A 24922-nucleotide genomic window follows, 5' to 3' on the forward strand; every position below is an offset into this window, starting at 1 on the left:
CATTCCATTCTGGTCTCTCAGTCTCCCGTTAATAGCTGCGAGCTTCTCCGTGATGTTATTAGCCGTCGATTCTGTGGTCTTGTCACTCTTTTTGCTCACATAGCAGATTCTGAGACCTCACGACCGCAGCCAACTGATCCGAGGTGTAATCCAGCTCCGCCCAGAGATGTTGTTCTGAGTTGATTCTTTCCTGATGTAATCCAACATACATACGCTCAAAGGTGTTATTCTGAGCATTCACTGCAGTCGTAAGCGCCTCCAAGCTCTTAACCATGCTGCCTTCAGTGAGCCCTTTCTGAGAAGTCGCACCTGTCGTTCCAATCCCAGCGGGCAGCCTTGTGGGGGTTTGAACAGCCGGTTCCGCTCTCTTAATTCTCCGATAAGCCAGGGCCAAGCCAGCTCCGATCAGCAAGAACCCTGTTATCATGGTTCCGAATAGGTAGATATCTTCAGCGTCCTCGATCGACAGTCCTGCCAGGCACACGATCCTCTGCCACCCGTCCATCGTGTATCCGGCAGGGAAAGTCCCTCCAGGGCACTCGGGTTCTCCCGAGCCCAGACTTCTATTTACGCTCCAATATTTGGAGCGTAAATGTTTACTAATGTAACTAAATGACCATAAACTTTGCCAGTTACAATAATATATCTACCTTGAGCGTCTGGTAATATTTTTGCTGCAGTAAATGGTTCTGTTTTTTGGATTAGTATAGCTGTGACTCTGCTTCCTGCATTAAACGAGTGAAATATTTGTTCTATCCATTTGCAACGTAATCTGTTGTGGTCTTGTACTTTTAGATGCGTTTCTTGCAAAAATATTATATCCGCATTTACTTTTTTTTAACCTCCTGAGACCTGAACTCTTCCATGGCATGCATTTTTAATTTCTCTTTGATATTTGGGCATATTGGCACCTCATGAATGTAAAAACAAAGAATTGCCAGATTTTCTTTTTTCTTTTTTTTTTTACCTGATTTATTTTTCTGACAAAAATGAGATCCACATACTGTATGAGGATATTCATTTTAAATTTTTGATAGAACAGTGGCAGTAGAATGTCCTCGTAAGTGGATATCAAGCCTTTGTAGAGAAAAATTTGTGTTTTTAGGTCTAGACAACCCAAAATGTGATGTCCACATATGTGGACGCCAGGTCCTAGGAGGTTAAGTGAGCTAAAATGTTTTATCGTTTCACTGGTCCTCTGAGTCCCCTACAGTTCCATGTTACAAAACTGACAAGATTTTGTGGCATTCCTTCAGTAGAGGTGCCAATAGTTACTAACTGTTAGTAATTGGTTAATGGATCTTACTCTGACCTTTCTAGATGTGAGCCTCTGAAATTCACAACTTTCTTGAACTAAACTAAAGAACATCCCCTTGAACTCAAACCTGAACACCTTCTTTATTTGCAGCGAAACTGAGCTGCAAATGGAAAAGAAAAGAAAAACAATTTTTGTCCAGCTTTTTATGGGCTGTAGACATCAGACTTACCACTAAACTCCTTAAGATTGTCTATTATTATATACTATTCCCTCCTGGGTCATGTTGTTTGTAGAGATGGCACCAACTATCCCTCCTTGTCAGTAGATGTGGCTGGGCTCTGGATGTGGATACTGACGAACTTCTCTGCTTCACGTGGATCTGTGAATGAGTGCTTGGTGTTGTTCACTGTTATAATCAGCTTCGCGGGATAGTAGTACTGTACAGGATGCCAGCATTCCGCAGTTTCCCTTTCACGGGGTTAAATGTCGCACGAAGTTTGCTGACCTCGGGGTTCATGTCAGGGAAGATGTGTACAGGTGATCCTTTGTGGAAGAGGCAGCCTTTTCCCCTGGACAGTTGCAGAATCTATCCCTTGCCCTTATCATGGCTCTTGGGCGCTCTCCTGTCCGTGGTTTCGGGGCGAGGGTCCTGTGGGTTCGGTCTGTTATAGTAAATGAATCACCGTTTTCTTTCGCGAGCACTTCTGAGAAAAACTCTGCCATGAAATGGCTGGGGTTTCCCCCCTCATTAATGCCCACCACACGCAGATTTTTTCTGCGGCTTCTGTTTTCTAAATCCAGGCGTTTGTCGTGTAGTTTGCTGTAATCTTTCTTTAGAGTCTCATGATCTTTTTCTAAGGCTGTTAATCTGTCTGTAGCGTCGCAGATGGCCCATTCCATTTCATTCTGTATACTTGCTGTTTCTCCTTGATGCATTTTCAATCATCCAGGAAAGTAAATCTCCAAAAAGTTGATTCTGTTCATCTGGACGTAGCGTTTTGTGGGAGAAACGTTTCATCACTCATCCAAGTGACTTCTTCAGTCTCAGCTGACTGCAGGTTTCCCCAATCTTATAAACAGTACATTTGCATAATGACTGAAACCAGCCCACTGAAGGAACAAAGGGCTGGGAAGTCAGTTCCTTAATCTTAATTATGCAAATTCTCATAACCATTGATCTACAACCACTGACCAAAACCCACTGATCAAAGACCACTGATCAATGGCCAGGACAACCGCTGCCCAAGCAAAAACCTGTAGTGATCCCATATGTGTCAGGAGTATCAGAGCAGTTGAGATGCATTTTTTCTAAACACTGGGTCTCTTTGGCTTTTAAACCCCAAAACACGCTGCGCCAAAAACTGGTCCACCCCAAGGATCGGGTCCCCCGACACAGACAGAGTAACATAGTGTACGCTGTTAAGTGCCAGGAGGATTGCCAGGATTTATACATCGGAGAAACCAAACAACCTCTGGCGAAGCGGATGGCACAACACAGAAGAGCTGCCTCGTCGGCCAGGACTCTGCAGTCTGTTCACACCTACAGGCCAGTGGACACTCTTTTAAGGATGAGGATGTAACATCTTGGACAGGGAGGAACGCTGGTTTGAGCACAGAGTCAAGAAGGCCATTTACGTGAAAAGGGAAAGACAATCTCTGAATCGAGGTGGGGGCCTAAGGTTACATCTTTCGCCATCTTACAATGCTGTGATTGCAGCCATGGTTTTCAGCTGAATTTTGGGAGATGTTGTAACGTTGTTCTCTACAGGAGAGGGAGATGGAGGAGGCTGCACATCAATGGCAAATCCAATAAGTAAATCCAATAAGATCCAAATCTCAGAGAAATTGACACTGAATGAAAGAGGACAAGATGGTTATGTCTTGGTGTATATATTTTACATGTAGGGCAAAAGGTTTGGGCATTAAAGAAAGAAAAAGACATTTTGTTGGGTCTGTGTTTCCACAAGCCCCGCTAGTTTAGAGACTTATTCCTCATGAAGAACGGAAAAACAAGACAGAACATCTTCAACCGGCTTTTTACTCGCTAACGAGGGAAGCTTTGGTCAGAACCAGCTCTTGGAGCTCACGCTCCTCACCTGTCTCTAGCCCAAATCCTTCAAAGAGTAGCTGTCCTCGTAGCCTTTTTATTGACAGGACAGTTACAATACACATCACAGCAAAAGAACCTCCCACCGTAAAACCCCCCTTGGTTACAAAGACAAGGCACTGTCATGGGGTGCGTTTGTGTGACCTCCTGCTGACCAAAAGGGTCATAGAAGCAGGAAGCTTACAACACAAGAAACAGATCTGTCAGATAAGATGTATCTACAATAAAACCTCCCCCAGCACAGAGTGGCTGGAGAGGTGGTCAGTAGGGGTGGGTTTTTATAATCGATTTATCGATTAAAATCGATTCTGGCTTGGATAACGTAAAATCGATTCATTAAAATCCTGAATCGATTTTTTAATATAAATTTATTTTGCCCGAAATGCCAGAATCTCTGGTGAAACCTCACAAAATTTCAACAACCACCAAACAGCTAAGACAGTAAATGAGAGCAGGTACACGGATTCTGCACATAGACTTAAACACACAGCGCGACCCGCGGATCAGAATCAGTTAGATGTCGCCTTTCTCACAGTCGGGGCTGAAAGCCGACAGCTCGCTGATTCTGATCTGTCGGCAGGTCCGAGCTTTGTGTTCACGCCCTTTATGAGCCGATTCTAAAGCTGTTAGTTTGATCTCTCTCCAAACAATATTGACCGAACCAGCAGCAAAAGAAAATCCAAACTGCACTTCACATGGATTCACTCTGACTTACGGTTTTGCTTCGACCACGATGCACAGCTCTCTCTCTCCCTCTCTCTCTCTCTCTCTGTACTTCAAGAGCAGTTTCCCGTCTAAAAATCTGTTTTCTTCGTTATTCGCTTTCTTGTTACGCACAAAGTTTACAGCGCTGTCGGCCGACATTTTTTTTTCGTTTTATATACTTCCGAAAGAAAACCTAATTTCTGCCGTTCAACACTGAACAAATGTAAACTTTTTAAAATTATGCAAAATGCAAAACGCTTAACCGTGTCTCTAATAAAACCGCTGTAACGTCAGAGGTAATGTTCATGTGTTGATTAATGGTTTTCTTTCATTTTTGATGTACTGCAGAATATTTTTATAAAATCCCAGGCCAGGAAAATCACCTTCATGTTTAAATGTGTTTTATCCTCAGCTACTTTGACACAAAGGCATCTGCTGTGACGCTTACGCCTGTGATAAAGTCTTGCGTGTGTCAGCTTCCTTTTTATAGATACAAACATATGTAAATGTACTGATCTGAATTATAATATTTCTGACTGTCAAAATTTCCCAGATTCAAATCAAATTGAATCGAATCGAATTAAATCGAATCGTGGATCGAATCGATTCGGGACCTTGTGAATCGGAATTGAATCGATTCTAGAAATGAGTGACGATACCCAGGCCTAGTGGTCAGGATCAAAGGAATGGCTTTGATCCTACTGCTTGAACTAAGACTTTACAAATTTAAGAAACACAATGACAACATTCAACAGTTAGACTTAACACATTTCTTTCACATTATTCTCCAGCCTCTTTTTTTTTTTTTTAGAGCAGGTCATGTGATCATATAGTGGTGGAAAAGTCCCTGAAAAATCTAATTCTTGAAATTATGCAATAGTCTACTACATCTATTCCACATAAACCAACAATAAAGTGTCTTGTCATTGTACAAATTACCATTCTGCAAAGATGAGTGGGCCAAAACTCCTCCAAAGCGCTGTAAAACACTCATTGCCAGTTATCGCAAACACTTTATTGCAGTTGTTGCTGCTAAGGGTGGCGATCCTTGGTAATCAGGTGGTAATCGGGCCTGGGTGAAGCTACAGAAGCTTCCTGAAGATATGACATACCACAGGTAATTTATTTTATAACTGGGCAAGTGATCACTTTGTCCACACAGGGCCATGTAGGCTTGGATCCCCCTCCCCCCTTTTCACCTTAATAATAAATACCTTCATTTAGAAATTGTATTTTGTGTTTACTTGTGTTATCTTTGACTAATATTAAAATTTGTTTGATTATCTGAAACATTAAAATGTGACAAGCATACAAATAGATAGGAAATCAGGAAGAGGCAAATACTTTTTCACACCATTGTAGTTGTTAAGACTTTTGGAGTCTAGACCAGGTTTTTTTAAGAATGGGGATGTTAGAGACTGTCTTGAGGGACACGGGGACAGCAGCAGTGTAAAATGATGTATGGCAGTTATAATTGGATACGGGGTAGGAATGGAGTCTTTGACCAAGGCAGTTGGAAGGGGGTCCAGTGAACACGCAGAAGTTTTGGACATCATGAGTTTGGTGATGTTTTCCACTTAAGATAGCTGAAAGAATGATAACCTTGAAGAATTCAGTTGTAGGATATGTTTGTTTTGTTGGAGAAGTCCAGGAATGCTGTGCACTGTGTCGTGGAAGTATGATGAGAAGTGGTTTCTGCAGGCTTGATTTTGTTAAGAGTGTTAAGAGTGGAGCAGCCACAGGATAAATTATCATTGTAGTGATGTAGCAGGTCAGCAGTGAGGATAATATGAATGGGTAATAAACCAATGAGGGGATTAACACTTGAGATTCCAAAAGGACATGACAGCTGTAGGTGAGATTTTGATAATGTCAAACAATACAAGCTTGTGATCTGAGATGGGAAACACCACAGCATTAAAATTAGAAGGTGTAACTCCAGAACAGCAGACTAAATGCAGGATGGGAGTCTTAAATTATTATGATTATTATGAATTTTACAATTATCAAACTATTTCGTTTTCACTTGCAAGTAAAAACAAAATAAATTGATTAGTAGTTTTAGCGTGATCAAGGGATTTAGTACAAGAATGCAAAAATAATACTGCTTTACAGACAAATGTGATGATTATAATGATAAGAGTAACACGTTACTTTGAAATTGGTTACAATCAGCAATGCTTTTATTGAAGTATTACAAAGAAACAAGATAACCTTGCACAAGAGCAGTTTTGTTGTTTGTGACCATCATATCAGCATGAGACAAATGTTTCTGGCTGTCTTCGGAGGAGGCTGGTGAGTTACTGATTTTGAAGAGCACACAATTTTAAATTCTGCATTTCTATGTTAGCTCATGCAGTGAGTGTTGCTTTGTACACTTCTTCATCGAACTTTCGAAGAACTTGATGTGACATACTGCTACTGCACACTGTATAATGTTGGATGTAATATGGATAAAAAAAGGACACGACTTATTAACAGCTTTTGCATATGCTGCAATTTTCAGGAGCGACTTCCTCAGTTTACCATTTCAAGCTATTGAGTGCAGCTTAGCAGGAGTGAAGCCAAAAGGTAAAGCTCTCATCTTAACAATGACTGTCTTTCTCTCTCTCTCTCACTTGCTCATTTACTCACTGTCTCTTACCCTTTCACTCCCTGTTCCTCTCTCTTACACACTCTTGCTCCTCTCTCTTAATCTGGGCAGACACTGTGTGATTTTTTTCAGTTGCGTTATTCAGCTTCTGCTCAAACTGCACGATTGACTCGCAGGGGTTAGAAGTTTGTAGGTCACGATGCAGGGTCACACTATATGACCCGATGCTCTGATGCGACCTGAGTGCTCAGACTGTGCCTCCATAACATGAAGGTTATAATAGAAAATCTGTCGCTCTCACTCTCTCTCTCTGTCTTTCAGTCACACAGACACACCACCACCATCAACTTTGCTAAATTGCTAATGAAAAACGTTGATCAGGCAGCTGTGATTGAGCAGCAATGTCCATCCAATTATTTTCACGGATGTTGTGGTCGTGATAATTTTGTGAGGCCACATCGAAAAGGCTCGGATGAGCCAAAGTTCTACAAGTTGTGCCTCCATCACTTGTGTCCAGATCACACGCTGCACAGCCGTGCTGCTCCATCTTTTCACTTTCATTTCTGTGTTTGCGCGTGCGCAGTGTGAGAGGCTGCGGTGACACCCTCACGACGGCTGACAGGATTTCAAACAGGTTTGATTTTCTTACGACCAAGCGATTGATGATCGGGAGCTGCTCCTGAGGTGTTAATCGCTTCTCGTTACCCCATGTATACTACATGACACACGATGAAGGCGAAACTCGGACCAATCACCAAAACGGTCGCACGACTGAAAAATCGGCTCAAAATGAGCCAAAAATCGCACAGTGTATGCCCAGCATTACATACACACTCTTTCCCAAACGCACACACACACATATACTTATACACACTTTGTCACACACTTGCTGGTACATGAGGACATAAGGGCACTTTTATGGCCACTGCTTACCTCCTGTCACGCTGTGTCATATCACATCAACTGGCATTACCATTTTGGCCATTTCTTTCGTCTGGTCGTGTATTGTATATCACAACACATGATGTGTTGCGATATAGCCAAAAAATATGTTTTATTTTAACCATTTTTTAACCATCAGTTGCACACAGAGGTTTTTCACAAATGACAATATTCTCACAGTCTTTCTGTGGTCAACACTAACCCTTTAACAAAAAAAAGAAAGCAAAAGTCAAATTTAAAACAATTGTAATTAAAAAGGTGTTCTCTGTGCTTATAACATATAAAAACTGTAAAATGTGATGACCTACAGAAACAAAAGTGTAGTTAGTGTCTATAAAAACCATTGACCAAAAACTGTCACAGGTATCAGAGCATCTCAGAACTATTGTCTCTATATGTGCTAAGAAGTTTAAACAGCAAAAAGTGGTAAAATGGAAAACGGTTCCAAGTTCAGACAGTGCCTTCAAAAAAAACGGAACAAGAACAGTCATATCACAGGTATTAGAGCATCTCAAAACCATCTAAATAATGATCGCGCTACCTGTTCTAGAATTTAAACAACAAAACACACCACGCAAAGCGGTAAAAAAATTCACAGAAGCTAACGTATAATCAAGAATTGTGACTTTATTACTCCTGAACAAGAACACTGTCATCTGTGTTTAAGGTGTGTAAGTTCTGTGCCAAAAACACAAGCTCCAGGTTTGAGTGAAGCCATGTGACATGTGACCACATTACCACTAGTACTAAATACCACGTTCCGCATTTAGGTTCGACATCCTCTTTGGGAAATCCAAACCACTGCCAGATGATTGATCCAGTGCTGTTTCTCTTTGGAACCATCTTGTCTGGCTCCTGTTCAGTTACAGTCTCATTTCCTTGCTTGTCTGAGACTCTCACTGTCACCATATTTTTCCCTATTTGGTAGTATATAAACACGCATGCTCAGCGCAGTGTGCCAGGTAGAAAAATTTGTGGTTGGGGGGTGGGATTAGTGATGCATTTATAGCATGTGGGAGAAAAAAAACTGCAGACAGCTTATTATTACCATGGCAGTTTATACTCGATGGTTACAGTAGAGCCATTTTAACCATCATAATTGAAAAAACTACATTTGCTATATCACTCAGACTCATCTTACTGGGGAACATAAATAAAACTGACTGTGCGATGATGTTACGGTGGCACAATCAATGCAGAGGATATACTGACGCCCTTAGGTCTTTTAGTATTCTGCAGTGCATTATTCTTGAATTCTTGATTATTTCAGTTTCTTTCCTCCACCAACTTGTCATGCAGGAGGGGTTTGGACTGAGGAAGCCCTGGATCAGTTTGAGAGGCTGACATATTGTGCCTCTTGGAGACCCCTGCAGGCCAAACTGTGCAGCTACTCTCACTCGGAAATCTCCTCATGGCCCAGTGTCAAGCTCTATGACAACAGTGAGGGCAAGGTTAGATAGGATTTTATTTCTTAATAATAAGACTTTAATAAGCCTGTGTTTGGTTTGTCCTTTACCCTGTCTCCTCTTTCCATGTGCATATCATGTAAAAAAGGCTGTGAATGTTGGAGAGGAGCTTATACGATTGGGCTATGCCGTTATCTTCCATGAAGATTTGAATGGAAAAAAAGAGGGCTGCAATCTTGGCTGTCTGCAGATGATGCTGGTAAGTTACTCATTCTGCTTTTCGTGTCTTCCAGCGTCTCTTACTTCTTCCTGGACAAAAATAGGGTATCAATATACTTAATCTTGAACAGGACGTCTGTAAGCCAGCGGGAAAAAATCCTGGAAAAATCAACACTGAACAGAGAGATAGATCAAAACTGCTGGATGATTGTGGAATTCTCATTTTTGGGAATCCAGACTCCCTCAGTTAACCTCCACTGACTGACAACAACCCTGACTTGCAGCCATGATTTGCAGGTGAGTCATGGCTGCAAGACTGATACCATTTAGTCTTCTAGCTGGCTGGGCCCATTCCACCTGTACCATTTGGACTATTACTACTGGGTAATTCCGGACTAGGCTCCTCATGCATCTCATCAGGATCAAATCCAGATCCTTAGTGCTGCACTGTAGGTTCCTGCAACAGGGACTTCATCTTGGTCTGATGTACCTTTATACTGCACTGTGCCAGTGGTACTGTTGCACAAATTGGATTGAATGTTGAAAATAAGGGTTAACTTCAAATTCTTTGACTCAAATCAGCAACTAAATGCCAGAAGCTTATTGATGGCTATTAAACGAGGTACAACTTGCTAAGAGACAGTTAACCAAATATTAGTGAGAGTGTATGTTTATATTTGACACTATATGTATAATTCTTACCTTTTGCAGATTAGAGAATATCCAAAATGATTTCCAAATGATGGACCCAATTTTTGTTTTTTAATGTCATAAAATATATATGCTGTATGATTATTCCACCCTTGTAAAAAGAACAGCTAAAAGAAATCATCAGTCAAGTCCAGAATTACAATGGCATTCATGCACATGATGAGTTTATATGAACTTCTGTATGTGAAGGAAGACATTAATAAAAGAATAATAAAGAATCTTGCTTCTTATTATTGGTATGCAATTCTAGCATCCTAGTTTTCTTGGGTGTGCTTGTCAGGTATATTAATCTCTGTCCAACTGTATCCGACAAGGTACTCTGTCATTTTTTATTATTATTATTTTAATTTATCTTTATGCCTGAGAGATTAGGTAATCCCCTTACTTCTGTTCTGAAAGTTTGGAGGACTGTTTAACAGCGGCTAATCACTTTTATTCTTCCAACAGGATGATGTAATAGGAGCATCATCAGAGCTCAGTCTTTCCTGTATTAGTTTATCAGGTGAGTTCTGTCATGGAACTGTAGATTTGCCAGTGACTATGTTTAAGCGATCATAAAGTAACCCTCATACCCTGATGTTACTGGGATTGTATGTTGAAGTAAAAATGTTATCTAGGTTTCTAAATACAACAGAATATCCAAGTGATGTCCACATTGGATCAGATACTTGACTTGGGACACTTCTTACACCTACAGAGAGGTAGTGTATGCCCCCATGTGGTGGAAAATTAACAGGAATGCAGTTCTGTTAAATCAACTTTCTAAAGTGTCTCAAGAAGAAATGAACACAACAATATACATTTTGATTATGATCAATTAACTTGACCCTAATACTCCAAATACTTGTATTCAGTGCAATTTGTAGTTTATCTCTAACAAATCAGGAAATGGTAAATGGCCTGCATTTGTATAGCGCTTTTCTAGTCCATAGGACCCCAAAGCGCTTTACACTACATTCAGTCATTCACCCATTCACACACTGGCGATAGCAAGCTACATTGTAGCCACAGCTGCCCTGGGGCGCACTGACAGAGGCGAGGCTGCCGGACACTGGCGCCACCGGGCCCTCTGACCACCACCAGTAGGCAAACACGGGGTTAGTATCTTGCCCAAGGATATTTGGCATGCAGCCAGGGTGCAGCCTGGGATCGAACCGCCGACCTTCTGATTAGTGGCTGACCTGCTCTGCCACCTGAGCTACAGCCACCCTTATGTTAATGTTTCTAGTTGTTTGCTTTGTAACTAGAATTAGCAAAGATCGTGAAAGATTTGTCTTATTTTAGAGAGGAAAATCCTACATGTTCTTATCATAAAGCAGTTTCCTATCTGGGGGAGGTTTAAATCCGTAAGAAAAAGCAATACAGTGAAAATAAAGATAACATAGTGAAACAAAGGAACGGTGTCACTATGACTCTCAGTCAAGCTTTTGTACCATGGTGGATAAACAAAAAGAGTTGAAGCTGCTGTTACAGTCATTGTTAACTTGAGTGTTTCCTTCTTGCACCTCAGAAGCTGCCTCTATATCAGGAAGTGTTGATGATGTTGTGGAGGACGAGTTGCTGTGAGACCAAAGATATTTAAAAAAACCCAAGGTATCTTCTCCCAGTTTGATGTCTGATTCTGAACATTTGCTAGTGAACGCTCTTGTGTGAACCATTATGTCTAAAAATGATTAACTTTTCTTTAGCAGCCCTCAACATCTACTCCTCAGCATCAGCCCTAATGATGATATAGAGCTTTGCCTAACCTAAACTTGATTACATAAACCCTCTTCCTGAAGCCTTACCTACTTGATGAGTGTGCCACAGTTCTTCCAGCCATTATCCATTTGTTGTTGTTACTTCAGCAAATAATTCTTTGTTTTTTGTTTAATGTTTTGTTCTGCTTTGCTAAATTTTGTGTTCAAGGAATAGGGAAAGGAATAAATCTAGAATGCCAGTATTATTACTGAAAAGCACTGTGATTGGAATTACTGGAGCAAAGTTCAGTTGGTTTGTGGTTAATATTGTTTAGTTTCTTGCTATACTTGTATGTATATCAAAAAAAACTATGCCCATTATCAGGCTTAAGTGAATATATTTTGGAAGTTAAAAGCTAAAGTGTTGTTGAATGTGGTTCTCAGATTTTGTTCAGTGTGAACATATTACATCTACTGTAGAAATCTTTCACAAGAAAGATTGTCTTTGAAAATGTAATAATGTCACTATATCCTAATAAAATATTTATTTTACTTCACATGTAATACTTGTGTATTTTATTTTGAAGTTCTTTTTATATGGAAAAATTTCAAATGAAAGTCAGGAGCTAGTTATAAACAAAACAAAACCATTGAAATTACTGTAACGTTACTGTACTTACACCGACTAATAATCTGTAGTTGTTCTGAAGGCCCCTTTCATTCAGTTACTCTGCGAAGTCTATTTTGTGTCTGCATCGGTCGATGACCTCCATTGCAGATCCACCAATCACACGAAAGTAGGTTACGGTCGCTCATGCGCAGAGGCTGCAGAGTAATTTGTTGATATCCTGCTTGGTAGTATTTAGACTAAAATTCAAAGCTAGGTTATACCCCAGGTGAGGGGATTTGTTTGAATTAGGAAGTGCAGGTAACTGGAAGAGCATCTATATGAAGGGCTGATGGAAAACGCAAGGGATTTGGTGAGTTGGTTTGAAACATTTTTGGGCCGCGAGCCTCCGTTTCCAGTGGATTGTTCAGGCTAGTACGCCTCCTTTGTTGTTATCTGTTTACGATAGCCAGCTAGTGGCTCACCCATCTACACATAATACTAAAGCTCTTTCTTTCGTCTCTTTCTCTCTCTGAAAAAAAACAAGTAGAGTTTTCTTACAAGTCTAACTATTGCAACTATATAATAGACGAACGTAAAAAGGCTTTGCTCTGAAAAAAAAAAAACCCTGGAGAAACAGGTTCTGCTAGCTAGCTATGCTAGTGCTGTTTAGCTTTAGGAGGTGTTTGTAATAAGGCCGTCCCTTGTTTTAGTTTCGGTATTAGTTTACTTTTTAATATATATGTATGCAAAATGTAGCTTACGAAGGATGTCTTTGGAAATGGGTGTCTTGATATATATATGTATATATATATTTTTTTTAAGTTAAACAGTTGTGCGTAGTGTAATGTTTGAGCTGAGATGCTGTGAAGAGGAAGTAAACTAGCTTTGACAACATGTACGCATTGTTCCGGATCCTGTGATCAGACTTCCATATTTTCACGTAGAATTTATTTATTTAGATGTTTGGGCGTTTCGAACAAAGTCATGCTGACTCAGATATGGTTCGCTGATATTTTCCTACCTGAATCTAAATGATGCATTAATGATGAAAGGCGAACTGTAAAACTGCATCTTTCAACTAAAATAAGTTCAGCTTCACTTCAATACTAAAATTTAGCTTAGGGACTTGATTTTTGTTGACATTTGTCTAAAACATCTTACAAATGCTCAAAAAAGGAAATAATATTGATTACAAAAATAATAAAAATGTGAACTAAAAAGATTTGAATCTTTATTTTCTTCTGGTCCATTATTATATTTTGCATCAACCTTGCAATCAAACTATTTCTTTTGCAACTATTGCAGACTGTGTCTGCTCCCCCATTCTTCCCCTTTCTACCTCCCAAGAATGCCTTAGAGCAATATTCCCTTTCTAGCCTCCTCACAGAAGTTGTTGTTTTAAGTATCTTCGTTTTTTTGTATTGATTCGCACAGAGATTGAGATTAACAGTAATAAGAATTATTTTAAGGCACTATTATTGCTGTGCTTTTACCATTAATTATATGTTCAAAGAAAAGGTTAATTTTATTAATATTAAAAACCATGGTATATTTAATTTGAATAAGAGCGCCGCTGTTAAAAAATAAATAAATAAATAAACTGGGCATCTCTTCTGCACTAAAGACAAATTTTTGGCTAGTTTGTGTGGCTAAACTCCAGAACCACAGAACAAGGACATTTGTAAGGAGCCGTTAAAATAAAGTGCAATAGCTCAAAAGAATTATTTTTCTTTTATTGAGTTTTACTAAAGTAAAATAACTCAAAAGGAATGGAGTAAAATAAAATGATTTGAATGAAATATGTTTTTCTGAACAGTTACCTTCTCTTAGACCAGGGGTGTCAAACTCAAATACACAGTGGGCCAAAATTCAAAACTGGAACAAGGTCGCGGGCTAACGTTAATATTTATTGAAAAAAAAAAAATCTTCCTCCAGATTTAAGAATGAATCTCTTCTTATGGACTCAAACAAGTTTTGCTGAAAAACTGAATATGGAACAAGCAAAGCTTAATACTAAAGAATATATATATTAGCTGTATAATACCAGTAGGCCAGCTCTAATAATAATTTGGTATGGCTTTGCGGGCCAAATGTAATTAGGCTGCGGGCCAAATTAGGCCCACGGGCCAGAGTTTGACTCCTATGTCTTAGACCAATTTCACTGCTTTCTCCATGACCAATGCCAAAGTAAACGTGTTACATTATACGGAGAAATGGAGAGGAGAACCTCCTGAGCTACAGACACCCCTAAAAGCATCCATATGAATTCATTCAGTGTTTCTCTGTTGTGTCCTCTGTAAAGGCTGAGCGTACCCCACGTTCAGATCGTAAGCGACGAGACTCATTCGGGATGTTTGATGGCTATGACAGCTGCAGCGAGGAGTCCACCAGCAGCTCTAGCTCAGACGACAGTGAGGATGAGGTGGTACCCTCTATCCCTGCTAGTCTGCCCATCATCAAGAACAATGGACAAGTCTACACCTACCCTGATGGAAAGGCTGGAATGGGTCAGTACATGAGGCTTATTTTTTGTGTGTATTGCTTAAATAATAATCTGTGAGTGAACAATAATAGTGTTTACGTTTAGCTGCTGTGGCTCAGGAAGTAGAACGATTATTAGTTTGATTCTCAGCTCCTCAACATTCATATGTGCAAATATCCTTGGCCAAGATATTGAATTACCTAAACAGTTAATGCATTACTTTTGGTATACCCTTTGAATTAAAGCTGAAATTTTTCATTTGTATCACATTTGGTTAATTTAAAATCCACTGTAGTGATTGGGTGGCTCGGTCCCCTTCTGCTCCATTCTACATGCCAAATATCCTTGGCCAAGATAATAACCCCAAGTTGTTCTCCGATGCATCCACCGGACAATGAATGTGTATGACTGTTGGGTAGAAAGTGCCTATAAAAAAGTGCTTGTGCGATTGCATGTGAATGAGTGAATGAGGAAAGATGTATAAAGAGCTTTTAGTATTCAGAGTAGAAAGGCGCTATATAAAAACCAGTCTATTTACCACGTACAGAGCAAAAATTGCAATTGTGTCAATTTCCAAATACTTATGGGGATAACTATAAATGCCATTTACCATTTGTAGACTGCTGATCTATTTCGGTTTGTTTTCACAGCCACCTGTGAGATGTGTGGGATGGTCGGTGTACGAGATGCTTTTTACTCCAAAACCAAGCGTTTCTGCAGTGTGTCCTGTTCTAGGAGTTATTCCTCAAATTCTAAAAAAGCTAGCATCTTGGCAAGACTCCAGGTAAATGCATTATCTTTGATAAACAAGTATAGTAGTTTCATAATTTTGTATTATGTAAATATTAACATCTGCTTTGGTTTTTACAAGGGCAAACCACCAACAAAAAAGGCTAAAGTCTTACAGAAACAGCCTCTCATGGCAAAGTTGGCAGCTTATGCCCAGTACCAAGCAAGTCAACAGAACCAGGCCAAACTGAAAGCGGGTAGGCTATGAAAAAGCAATCATGATGGGGCTCATATTTCTGCTCTTTTTGATGTACACAAGCAACAAACTAATTGTTGTTTCCGTCAGTGGTCGCTGGAGAGAGTTTTGACTGGGGGCAGTATATCTGTAGCAGTAACACGGTGGGGGCTCCTGTCAGCTGTTTCAAGCATGTAAGTAGCTGGAGCTGAGAATATGGTCACCACTGATATGATACTATGATTATCATAGCTGATAACTTCTGTGCCTCAGGCCCCCATGGGAACATGTTGGGGAGATATTGAAGTAGGTGTGAGGATTGAAGTGCCCAACTCTGATACCAACTTCTCCACCAAGGTGTACTGGATAGCAGAAATCATAAAGCTAGCAGGTAAACACTACAAGTAATTAAGGTAAAATCTCTCACACAACCCTTGGGGTGTTTTTAATTGTGTTTGTGTCTTTTCATTTTTGTGAACTCTGTTAGGAGTAAGTGTTAATGCTGAATAAGTACATCACGACATAGCAAATGTATGCAAAGTCCAATGTAAAAGTCACACTGAACATTTGAACAGTTAGTTTCGCTGTTTCCACAACAAGTAGTTGTTGTTGATGAGACAGTGAACCACAAGAGAGGCATTTGGCTTTACATAAAAGAGAACTTGCAGCTGCTAGTTGACTCAGAATCGGTGTAGTAAGGTTGGGTGATTGGACGAATTTATCAACGATCAACGATAGGCTGAGCCTTTCGCCAATCGTTTTTACAAGAGCAATTTATTTATTTGCCCGTTAGTAAGTTTGCTAATAATGTTGGTTGAAGCTAAGAGAAAAAGTCAACAAAAACAATAATAGCGCTGTTTTAACGGCACCCTCCTCAGTGTGCCCCCAAATGCAGCGATCAATTTACACAAAGTCATAACAGAAAGAAAGAAAGACAGTATCCTATGTTCAGTAAAAAACAAAAACATTTTATTTAAATAAAAAAATACAATGTTGGGCAGGGAAACAAAGAAAAACTGGTTTCTTTTTTCCACTTTAACCGTGTTTACTAGGGGTGCAACGATATTCGTATCGATATTGAATTGTTCAATACAGTGCTTTCGGTTCGGTACGCATATGTATCGAACAATACAACATTTGTAATTTATTTTATCAACTTTCCTTCTGACGATGCTGTCTGTGTTGAGCGCTCAGTGAATCTGCGTTCGACTACTCCGCCTAGGCTGCACTGTCGAGCGCAGATCCACTGAGCGCTCAACACAGACAGCATAGTCAGAAGGAAGAGCGCAGGGCAAGCTAGCAAGACAGAAGTTCAGCTCTCCTTGCAACATGGACCTCCCCCACTCTCATTCAGATCTGGCGTTTGGAATTATTTTGGTTTTCATGTGACGTATGACCCTGAAGGTAAGCGAGTCATGGACTAAAGTAAAACAGTATGTTGGATGTGCCATGCAATGCTCAATTACATGGGTGGGAACTAGTGTGTTAGCGCAGTTAGCTGGCCGTCTAGCCCCATGCACGGGGCGATCGGCGGTAGCTCGTTAACGGAGATTTGCCGTGTTGTGGCGTTAAGGTCATTTCAACGAGATTAACCTGAAAGCACTAGTGGGAACACAACGAATATGACTGCACATTTACGCCGACATCATCCTAGTGCAAAGACAAAAACAACAAGCATGCTACTAACTTTAGCCGAGTCATTTAGACAGCTGTTAGCACATGATTCTCCTTATGCTGCTGAGAATATAGCCCAGAAGAAGCGGATAGTATAGCTTTTATTTTGGAAAGAGACATTTCTCTGTAATAAACTCTCTTTTCCAAAGATGAGTGATTCCTCAATCAGATACAGGGCTCGCAAAATCGCTAGCCCGACGTCCTGGGGCTAGCGATTTTTTTCAGACGGGCTACCCTGCCCGTCGGGCTATTGTAGGAAGGAAAAATATATGTCAATGCTTTTGCATTCTTTCAGAAATGTAGCTGGGTAATTATGTCATTGGCATCGGTGAGCCACTGTCAATATGTGACATATTGAAATCGCGTTTGAATGTGTGCTTGTTTTTTTGCTTTCACTTTGCAATCGTGCGAACTGTGTATAGAGAGCGACAGCACTGATCTGTGAGTGATGATAATTTGTGCACCAATTCCTCTGACATCGTCTTATTAATCGTTAGCTTACTATGCAAACATGACAAGTGAAATCTCCCGCAGCTTAAACATGTGAGAGGTTGATCGCGCAGAGAATCGCTGAGCTTATGTGAGTGCGTGTGTAAAAGCAGCAGGATATATATTTTAGTTCTGCTGAGCCAAATAAGACAGGTCAGGGTGAAGAAGTGACAGCCAAAGAAAAGCTTACCACAAAACGGAGAAGTTATGACAAATCAGACTATAAGGCAAAAAGAAAGTGCAGCTTTATGGTTTCATGGACAAAAGAATTTCTGTGGCTGCAATATGATGAGCTAAATAACCAGGGCTGCACATAAGTGGTCCGCAGGTGTGCATTCGCTGTCAAAATAAAAAACACGCACAAGGGTTAGGGTTAAATTTAAAAACTGTACTTTTGAGTTAAAATATATATTTATAATTTTAATAAATGACAAATTAAAAAGGCATGAACATTTTTTTTGTATTGAAAAAATATCGAACCGTGACACCAAAGTATCGAACCGAACCGAACCGTGAATTTTGTGTATCGTTGCACCCCTAGTGTTTACAGGCTCTTCCAATGTTTATCTGTCTTACACACTCGACCAAACAACAAGATACAAAACGTATGTTAAAAAATGTTTCTTCCAGCGAACATAAAAAAAATCTTTGACGTAAAGTTGTCTTTTGTGCGATTTGGTGCCTCTCAAATAAACAAATGACTAATCAAGAACGTACCTATATTAATACTGAAACAAACAAGAAAAGAAAGTGAAATATTCCCTCCAAAAAACGTATAAATTCAAAAAGTCACCTGTGCAAATATATCACCTATCGTCATTTATTGGACTGACGAATGCCGGTTGGAAAAATCCTACATATCGCCCAACCTTGTAAAGTTGTAGCCTTAAGTTTTTCTAGGTCTTAATACTACACACTGACATGCTGCAAGAATAGTTGTATTTATTTTTTTTTAAATTACAGTACTAAAATAGTTTAAAAATTCATTCTCAATTGAGCCAATATCATCCTCATTAGTCAGACCCATATCTGTCAAGGTTTATTGCTTTGTCCTGGCAGCAATTGTGTTGATGACAATACTGACAACAAACCTACACATAGATGAAAGTACCAGATGTATCCCTCTACCTGAGCTAATAAAAGTCTGTATTTGATTTTTAAGTTTTACCATAAACAAAGAAATAAGCAACAAACCCCTTCTCCCATTCCACATGTGACAGTCCACATCCCAACAAATAAAATGTGCAAGTTGACATCAGAGGGGGAAAAACCTTAAAAATAAGAGGTTTACATTCATTGGTATGTTTAGCTGTCACATGTATTTATCATCTATGTGTAAAGTACAGGACAATCTGATTTCCATTCCTTCACTAAGGCTTCACTTCAGACATCTTTGTTATGAGCTGTTAAAGAAATTCAGCACTGAAACAGAAGTGATTTTCTGAGATTGTTTAGAAAGAAACCTTTGGAAGGGAATCGATACAGTATAAATAGTTTTCTCACCAACAGTGAGGAGAAATAACACATTATTTATACCCAGTGTTGGGTAAGTTACTTTAAGTTAGTAACTTAGTTACATTACTAGTTACTTCTATCAAAAGTAACTCAGTTACTTCAAGTTACTCGTTACTTTCAGAGTAACTAGTTACTAGGGAAAGTAACTTTGGTTTTACTCAAAATTCTCTTGTTAATGTGTTGCTTCCGTAACCCAGCAAGATTGTCAGTCTTCTAGCTTGCTTACTTGCCACAAGTGCACTGTGCCACCTACCAATAGAAAGGAAAAAATAATGTGCACATTTCCACGAGAGAAATCCCACGCCTGATTCTATCCTAGCCTGCTTTTTACATCCAACACAAAAACTGCAGTCGTGGTGCTTTCGATTGTACCCAGAACTCGGAAATTCTGCCTTCTGAATAGGAAGATGTAGGTAACACCAGACTGCAGATGAGCTGCATACAGAGCTGGACTGGGACAAAAAAATCGTCCCGGGCATTATAGGAAAAATCATAAAGCCTTTGAATGAAAATAAACACTGTTGTGACAGTGATGTACACTGTTCTGATGGTATACATGCATCAATCTATCAATTGTTTGTTGTAAGACTCAGATAATTATTTTTTTTAAAGGGAGACATTTTAAATGAGAATAAGAAAGTATTTCCTTGTGCCCCCCTTTCCCTTTTAATGCTCTACCTGGCCCCCTGGCAACACTTTGCTAGACCCGCCCCTGTACAGTTACCAGCTGTCAGCTACTTAGAAAAGGATCCTGGTGTTATTTGTCTCTCAGAAACAGTTCATTTATTAAGTATTAATAAATAAGCGCTTTTCACAGCGCTTATTTATTAAGCGCTGTGAAAAGCACTTAATAAATAAAGTTTACTTACTTACTTACTAGTTTACTTCATAACTTCCCTTCAACTCATTCATGTTAAGTAAAAGGTAAACCTGTTTCTCCATCACAGCTCTGATGATTCAGTAAGGACATCTCCTGGTTTCATCTTCATGTTTCCCTCTCACCACATATCCAAACCGACATCATGACCAGCAGCTTTACAGCTGTGGCTCCAGCAAACATCAGCTGATACTAGAAAGTAATTTTAAATAAATTCTAACAACAGCTGATCAAGCTTAAATGTGCTGCTGTTGTTTAGCGCGACATCCGCTGGTTTCCTCTTTCTGGCGCAAAGTGGGCGATAAATAAACACGAGAGAAAAGCCGATCAGCTGATCATTGATCAGTTTCATGATTGAAGTAGCAACAGGAGAGAGAGGGGAGAAGAGGCAGCTGTGCAGCAAAGACACAGAATAACTCCAGCTTTGTCTTTTTCATTGTAGCTGAAGTCCGGGACAAACTGTGTTCCTTTTCACCTCAATACGAAATGTGTAATATTTTCTCTGAATACGAGACGATTCCGTTTTTTACGGGACGGTTGGCAACTCTAATAATTAACCTTATGAACAAAATAAAGTTCAACATCAGTAACATAGCACCACCCAGCTGTATAGAAACTCCGTCATGCTAGCTAGCATGCAGTACGAAAAAGTCAGCATAACAAAAATAAACTCCACCTAAACTTGGTTTATATCTGACCCAGATGGACTGCAGGTCATAACTTCTTACCTGAAGTTCAGTTCACCTGACACTCTCGGACCAGCGGCCGCTTCGGGTCTCTCCTCTTGCCTCCCTTTTCCTTCATCCACCTGCTGGCCTCCACCACTTGCTAATGTTATTGAATCTGTGGAAGCTCCGCGATAGCCACCACACGAAGTAACGAATAACGAGCCTATTTAAATCCCAGTAACGAGTAACGCGTTCCCGGTTTTGGCATAATAACTAGTTACCGTGCTCGTTACCACAATAATAACGTAGTTACTGTAACGCGTTACTTAATAACGCGTTAGTCCCAACACTGTTTATACCACATGTGAATACGGTCTTTGTATCAAATTTTTTTTCTCCAACTAGTCAAGAAGCTGAATATAGAATAAGCAAACTGACCGCGGATAGTGGTCAATTTTTCAATCTACTGTTTCTGATGTCAAGAATTAGTGCGCACATTAACAGTGTTTCCTCTTGTTCTTCAGGGTTCAAGGCTCTCCTGCGTTATGAGGGCTTTGACAGTGACACAAGTAAAGACTTCTGGTGTAACCTCTGCATACCTGAAGTTCGCCCTGTGGGATGGTGTGCTTCAAGTGGCAAACCCCTCGTACCTCCAAAAAGTGAGTGTTTTGACAAACAAATCACTTAAGTTTTCTTTAGCACTATGGTTAATTATTGCTGCTCTCTACAGGCATACAACATAAGTACTCTAACTGGAAAACGTTTCTTGTGAAGCGCCTCACTGGAGCTAAAACACTGCCACCTAACTTTAATGATATGGTAAGGCATCAGCCCAGTATTGTAAAGCTGCATTTTATATATTTATTTTATTTTTAAGTGTTCTTGCTGAACCTAAAATTACAATAAAACATTGTTGTTGTTGTTTCTGTTCATCCTTGGCTGTTAAATTTCATCTTGGTTTAGTAAACCTGTCACTCATTTTTCACTGAAGGTACAGCAAAACATGCAATTTCCCTTTAAGAAGCTAATGCGAGTTGAGGTGGTTGATAAGAACTATCTCAGCCGGACACGGGTGGCGCTGGTAGAGCAAGTGATTGGAGGTCGCCTGAGGTTGGTCTATGAGGAGAGCCAGGGTGGAGCTGATGACTTCTGGTGCCACATGTATAGCCCTCTTATCCATAATATAGGCTGGTCAAGAAGCATTGGACACCGCTTCAAACGATCTGGTAGGCACACTCACTTTGTAAGGAGTCTGAGGAATCAAAACTTGTGAATTTTGAAAATTGTTATAGTTGATCAAGTAACAGTCCGGTGTGAATGTGGGTCACGTGTGTCAATATTTACTTGAAATCTTCATTGACACACGTGACTACAACAATGCCCACTTTATGTGTAACCAGTCATTTTCATGTATTCATATTCTAGATATAACAAGGAAATTAGATGGTCAAGTCGATGCTCCTCCACAGCTCTTCCAGAAGGTAAGACTTGGCAAAAGAACAGAATATATTTCAAATTCAAATTCAAATTTTTCATCCTTATTATCCCACATGTGAACCACCACTAAAAGTCCCTGTTCCCTTGCAAGCTTCCCCCTTTGAAAAGCAGATTTCACACTTCAGCTAGGAAGATTTTCAACACACAGACGTGATGTACTGTATGTGTGTGTACATGCATGATGAGTATTCAGCCAGGCATAACAGTGCTACGACTGGTTTGGATTTATATTTAAAAAATTAAAGCACTCCTTTCATCAAAATGAATAAATACAGGATTAATGAATCTTTAAACTCCACTTAAATTCAAATCCAAGTGGGGAATAAGACCTGAAAACATATTTTTCTTTACTTTAATGTCCCCTTTAATGAACTGGATTTTTTTTTGGCATCAAAAAAGCAAGTTTAAAACATTATTTGTTAACCAATATTTTGAAAGAAAGCTCGCAATCAAATAATACTGTGTTGCTTTTAACTGAAATGGCACAAATAAGGCTTTAAACGTTACTAAATACTTATTTATTGTCTGAGACTTTAAACATGTCCCCATAGTGTCTACTTTTCTACTCCTTGATCCTGGAGGCACAAACCTTTACAGGTGCATTCCCAAGTCAATCCTATTATAAAATGTTGCAGTTTCAATGTGAGTTGTCAATTCCAAACATAACAAACATTGAAAGTTATAACCCTTTATGGTATATAGTTTTGTTTTTTATTTTTAGAAAAAAAACTTTAACCTAATTTTTTAAGTGCTTGGGGGTCCCTGTTAATATAATAAGAAATATGTCTCTTCCACTCTCGAGCAAAATTTGTTTTGTTGCCTCGTGGTAGCCCTGTGTTATAAGGGTACCAAAATTTAAGTTTCATACTTATGTAGTAGATTCGGTGGGAAAGAGCTATTTATTCAAAATGTTATTGTGTAGTTTAACAAATATGAAGTTAATCCTCATAAAAGCATTTAATCCAACAGTGGTGTTCTGTGCTCTTGCTCATACATGCATGGATTTGTCTGTCTGTTTCTGTGTGTCTGATGTTGACTACTCCATTTGGAACTTCGTAAAATGGAGATGGATACTACATTTCTGTCATTTGACTTTTCAATTATCATTTCATCCTGGTGCATGACATTGGCACACAGTCCTTTTCAAGCTCCAGAAACGTTTGTGTACACAGATCATTTACATACACAAACTGTTGCTTAACCATGAACATCACATATGTATCACCCTTAATTGAATTAGAATAGCATATATATACTGACCTGAAAAATAGGATCATGGCCAAGCTTGAAACCTGGATCCCCCGTAGCCGGTTACCAAGATTACGTGAAGTACCCTCAGAAGGTCTGCTAGATGATGTTAATGCAGCACTACGGGCAATACCTACAACCACGATTACCGACACTAACAAGCTGATCTACAATACGGCAGCAGTGATCAGTGAGATGCTTGGCTACAAGTTGAACAGCCACAAGGGGCAGTACCCTCCATGGAGAAGGAGGCTAGAGGGCAAGATCAAAGTAGCACGGAGAGAGGTTAGCCAACTAACGGAGTTGCAGAAAGGTGCGACAAATAAGGTGCCTAAGAAATACAGCAAGCTGTCTATACCTGAGGCCTTGGAAACTGCCAAGCAAAGACTCACAGCCTTGGCCAGCCGCTTGAGGAGGTACACCAGAGAGATAGAAGGCAGGAGAATAAACCAGCTGTTCTCCACAGAACCAGCAAAGGTGTACTCTCAGTGGCAAGGGAACAATAAGAGAACAGCACCACCAAGGCTGGAGACGGAGCAATACTGGAAGAGCATATGGGAGAAGGATGCAACCCATAACGGCAATGCTCAGTGGCTAGAGGATCTGAGGGCAGACCACAGCGACCTCCCTGAACAGGGTCCAGTAACCATCACAGTGGCAGATATCCAAGAAAGGGTCTCCAGTATGAAGAGTTGGACAGCACCAGGGCCCGACATGGTTCACGCCTACTGGCTGAAGAAGCTACCTGCACTCCACGAGCGTCTGGCAGCACAAATGAACCAGCTGCTAGTTAACGAGAGACACCCGGAATGGCTAACTGAAGGCCGGACGGTCCTGATCCCCAAGGACCCCAAGAAGGGACCGGTCCCCTCCAACTACCGACCAATAACCTGCCTCAGTACTACATGGAAGCTCCTGTCAGGCATCATATCGGCTAAGATGAACAGGCACATGGGTCAATACATGAGCGGGACACAGAAAGGAATTGGCAAGAATACCAGAGGCGCAAAACACCAGCTACTGGTAGACAGAACAATCAGCCGAGACTGCAAGACCAGACTGACCAACCTGTGCACTGCCTGGATTGATTACAAGAAGGCCTATGACTCAATGCCCCACAGCTGGATACTGGAATGCCTAGAATTGTACAAGATCAATGGGACCCTAAGAGCCTTCATCAGGAACTCAATGGGGATGTGGCGTACAACACTAGAGGCCAACTCCAAGCCCATAGCACAAGTTACCATCAAGTGCGGGATCTACCAAGGAGATGCTCTG

At 40.1% G+C, this 24922-nt stretch overlaps 2 protein-coding genes across 6 annotated transcripts in view; both read left to right on the forward strand.

Annotated features, from left to right (window-relative positions):
- tdrkh (tudor and KH domain containing) overlaps positions 1–12175 on the forward strand; it is a 37135-nt gene extending 24960 nt beyond the window's left edge. For 2 of the 5 annotated variants that reach the window (XM_086272213.1, XM_086272217.1), the window contains exons 9-12: positions 6577–6641; positions 8905–9056; positions 9160–9270; positions 9362–10378. In XM_086272213.1, coding sequence (XP_086128339.1) covers positions 6577–6641; positions 8905–9056; positions 9160–9270; positions 9362–9481 — 448 coding nt within the window. In that variant the 3' untranslated portion in view covers positions 9482–10378. The other 3 variants (XM_086272215.1, XM_086272216.1, XM_086272214.1) reach the window with 3 other exon arrangements.
- A 200-nt stretch (positions 12176–12375) lies between these two features.
- Positions 12376–24922, forward strand: part of mbtd1 (mbt domain containing 1) — a 39389-nt gene continuing 26842 nt past the window's right edge. The window contains exons 1-10 of the mRNA XM_086272212.1: positions 12376–12600; positions 14533–14737; positions 15363–15496; positions 15584–15698; positions 15788–15870; positions 15950–16067; positions 21424–21558; positions 21630–21718; positions 21891–22125; positions 22325–22380. Of these exons, the coding sequence (XP_086128338.1) occupies positions 12580–12600; positions 14533–14737; positions 15363–15496; positions 15584–15698; positions 15788–15870; positions 15950–16067; positions 21424–21558; positions 21630–21718; positions 21891–22125; positions 22325–22380 (1191 nt within the window). The 5' untranslated portion in view covers positions 12376–12579. The remainder of the gene's footprint in view (positions 12601–14532; positions 14738–15362; positions 15497–15583; positions 15699–15787; positions 15871–15949; positions 16068–21423; positions 21559–21629; positions 21719–21890; positions 22126–22324; positions 22381–24922) is intronic.

Source organism: Aulonocara sp. 'chitande type north' Nkhata Bay, linkage group LG18 (assembly GCF_057382095.1).
Source record: "Aulonocara sp. 'chitande type north' Nkhata Bay isolate Kocher_YH1m ecotype deep benthic linkage group LG18, A_spYH_male_GT1.1, whole genome shotgun sequence".
Taxonomy (NCBI): Eukaryota; Metazoa; Chordata; class Actinopteri; order Cichliformes; family Cichlidae; genus Aulonocara; species Aulonocara sp. 'chitande type north' Nkhata Bay.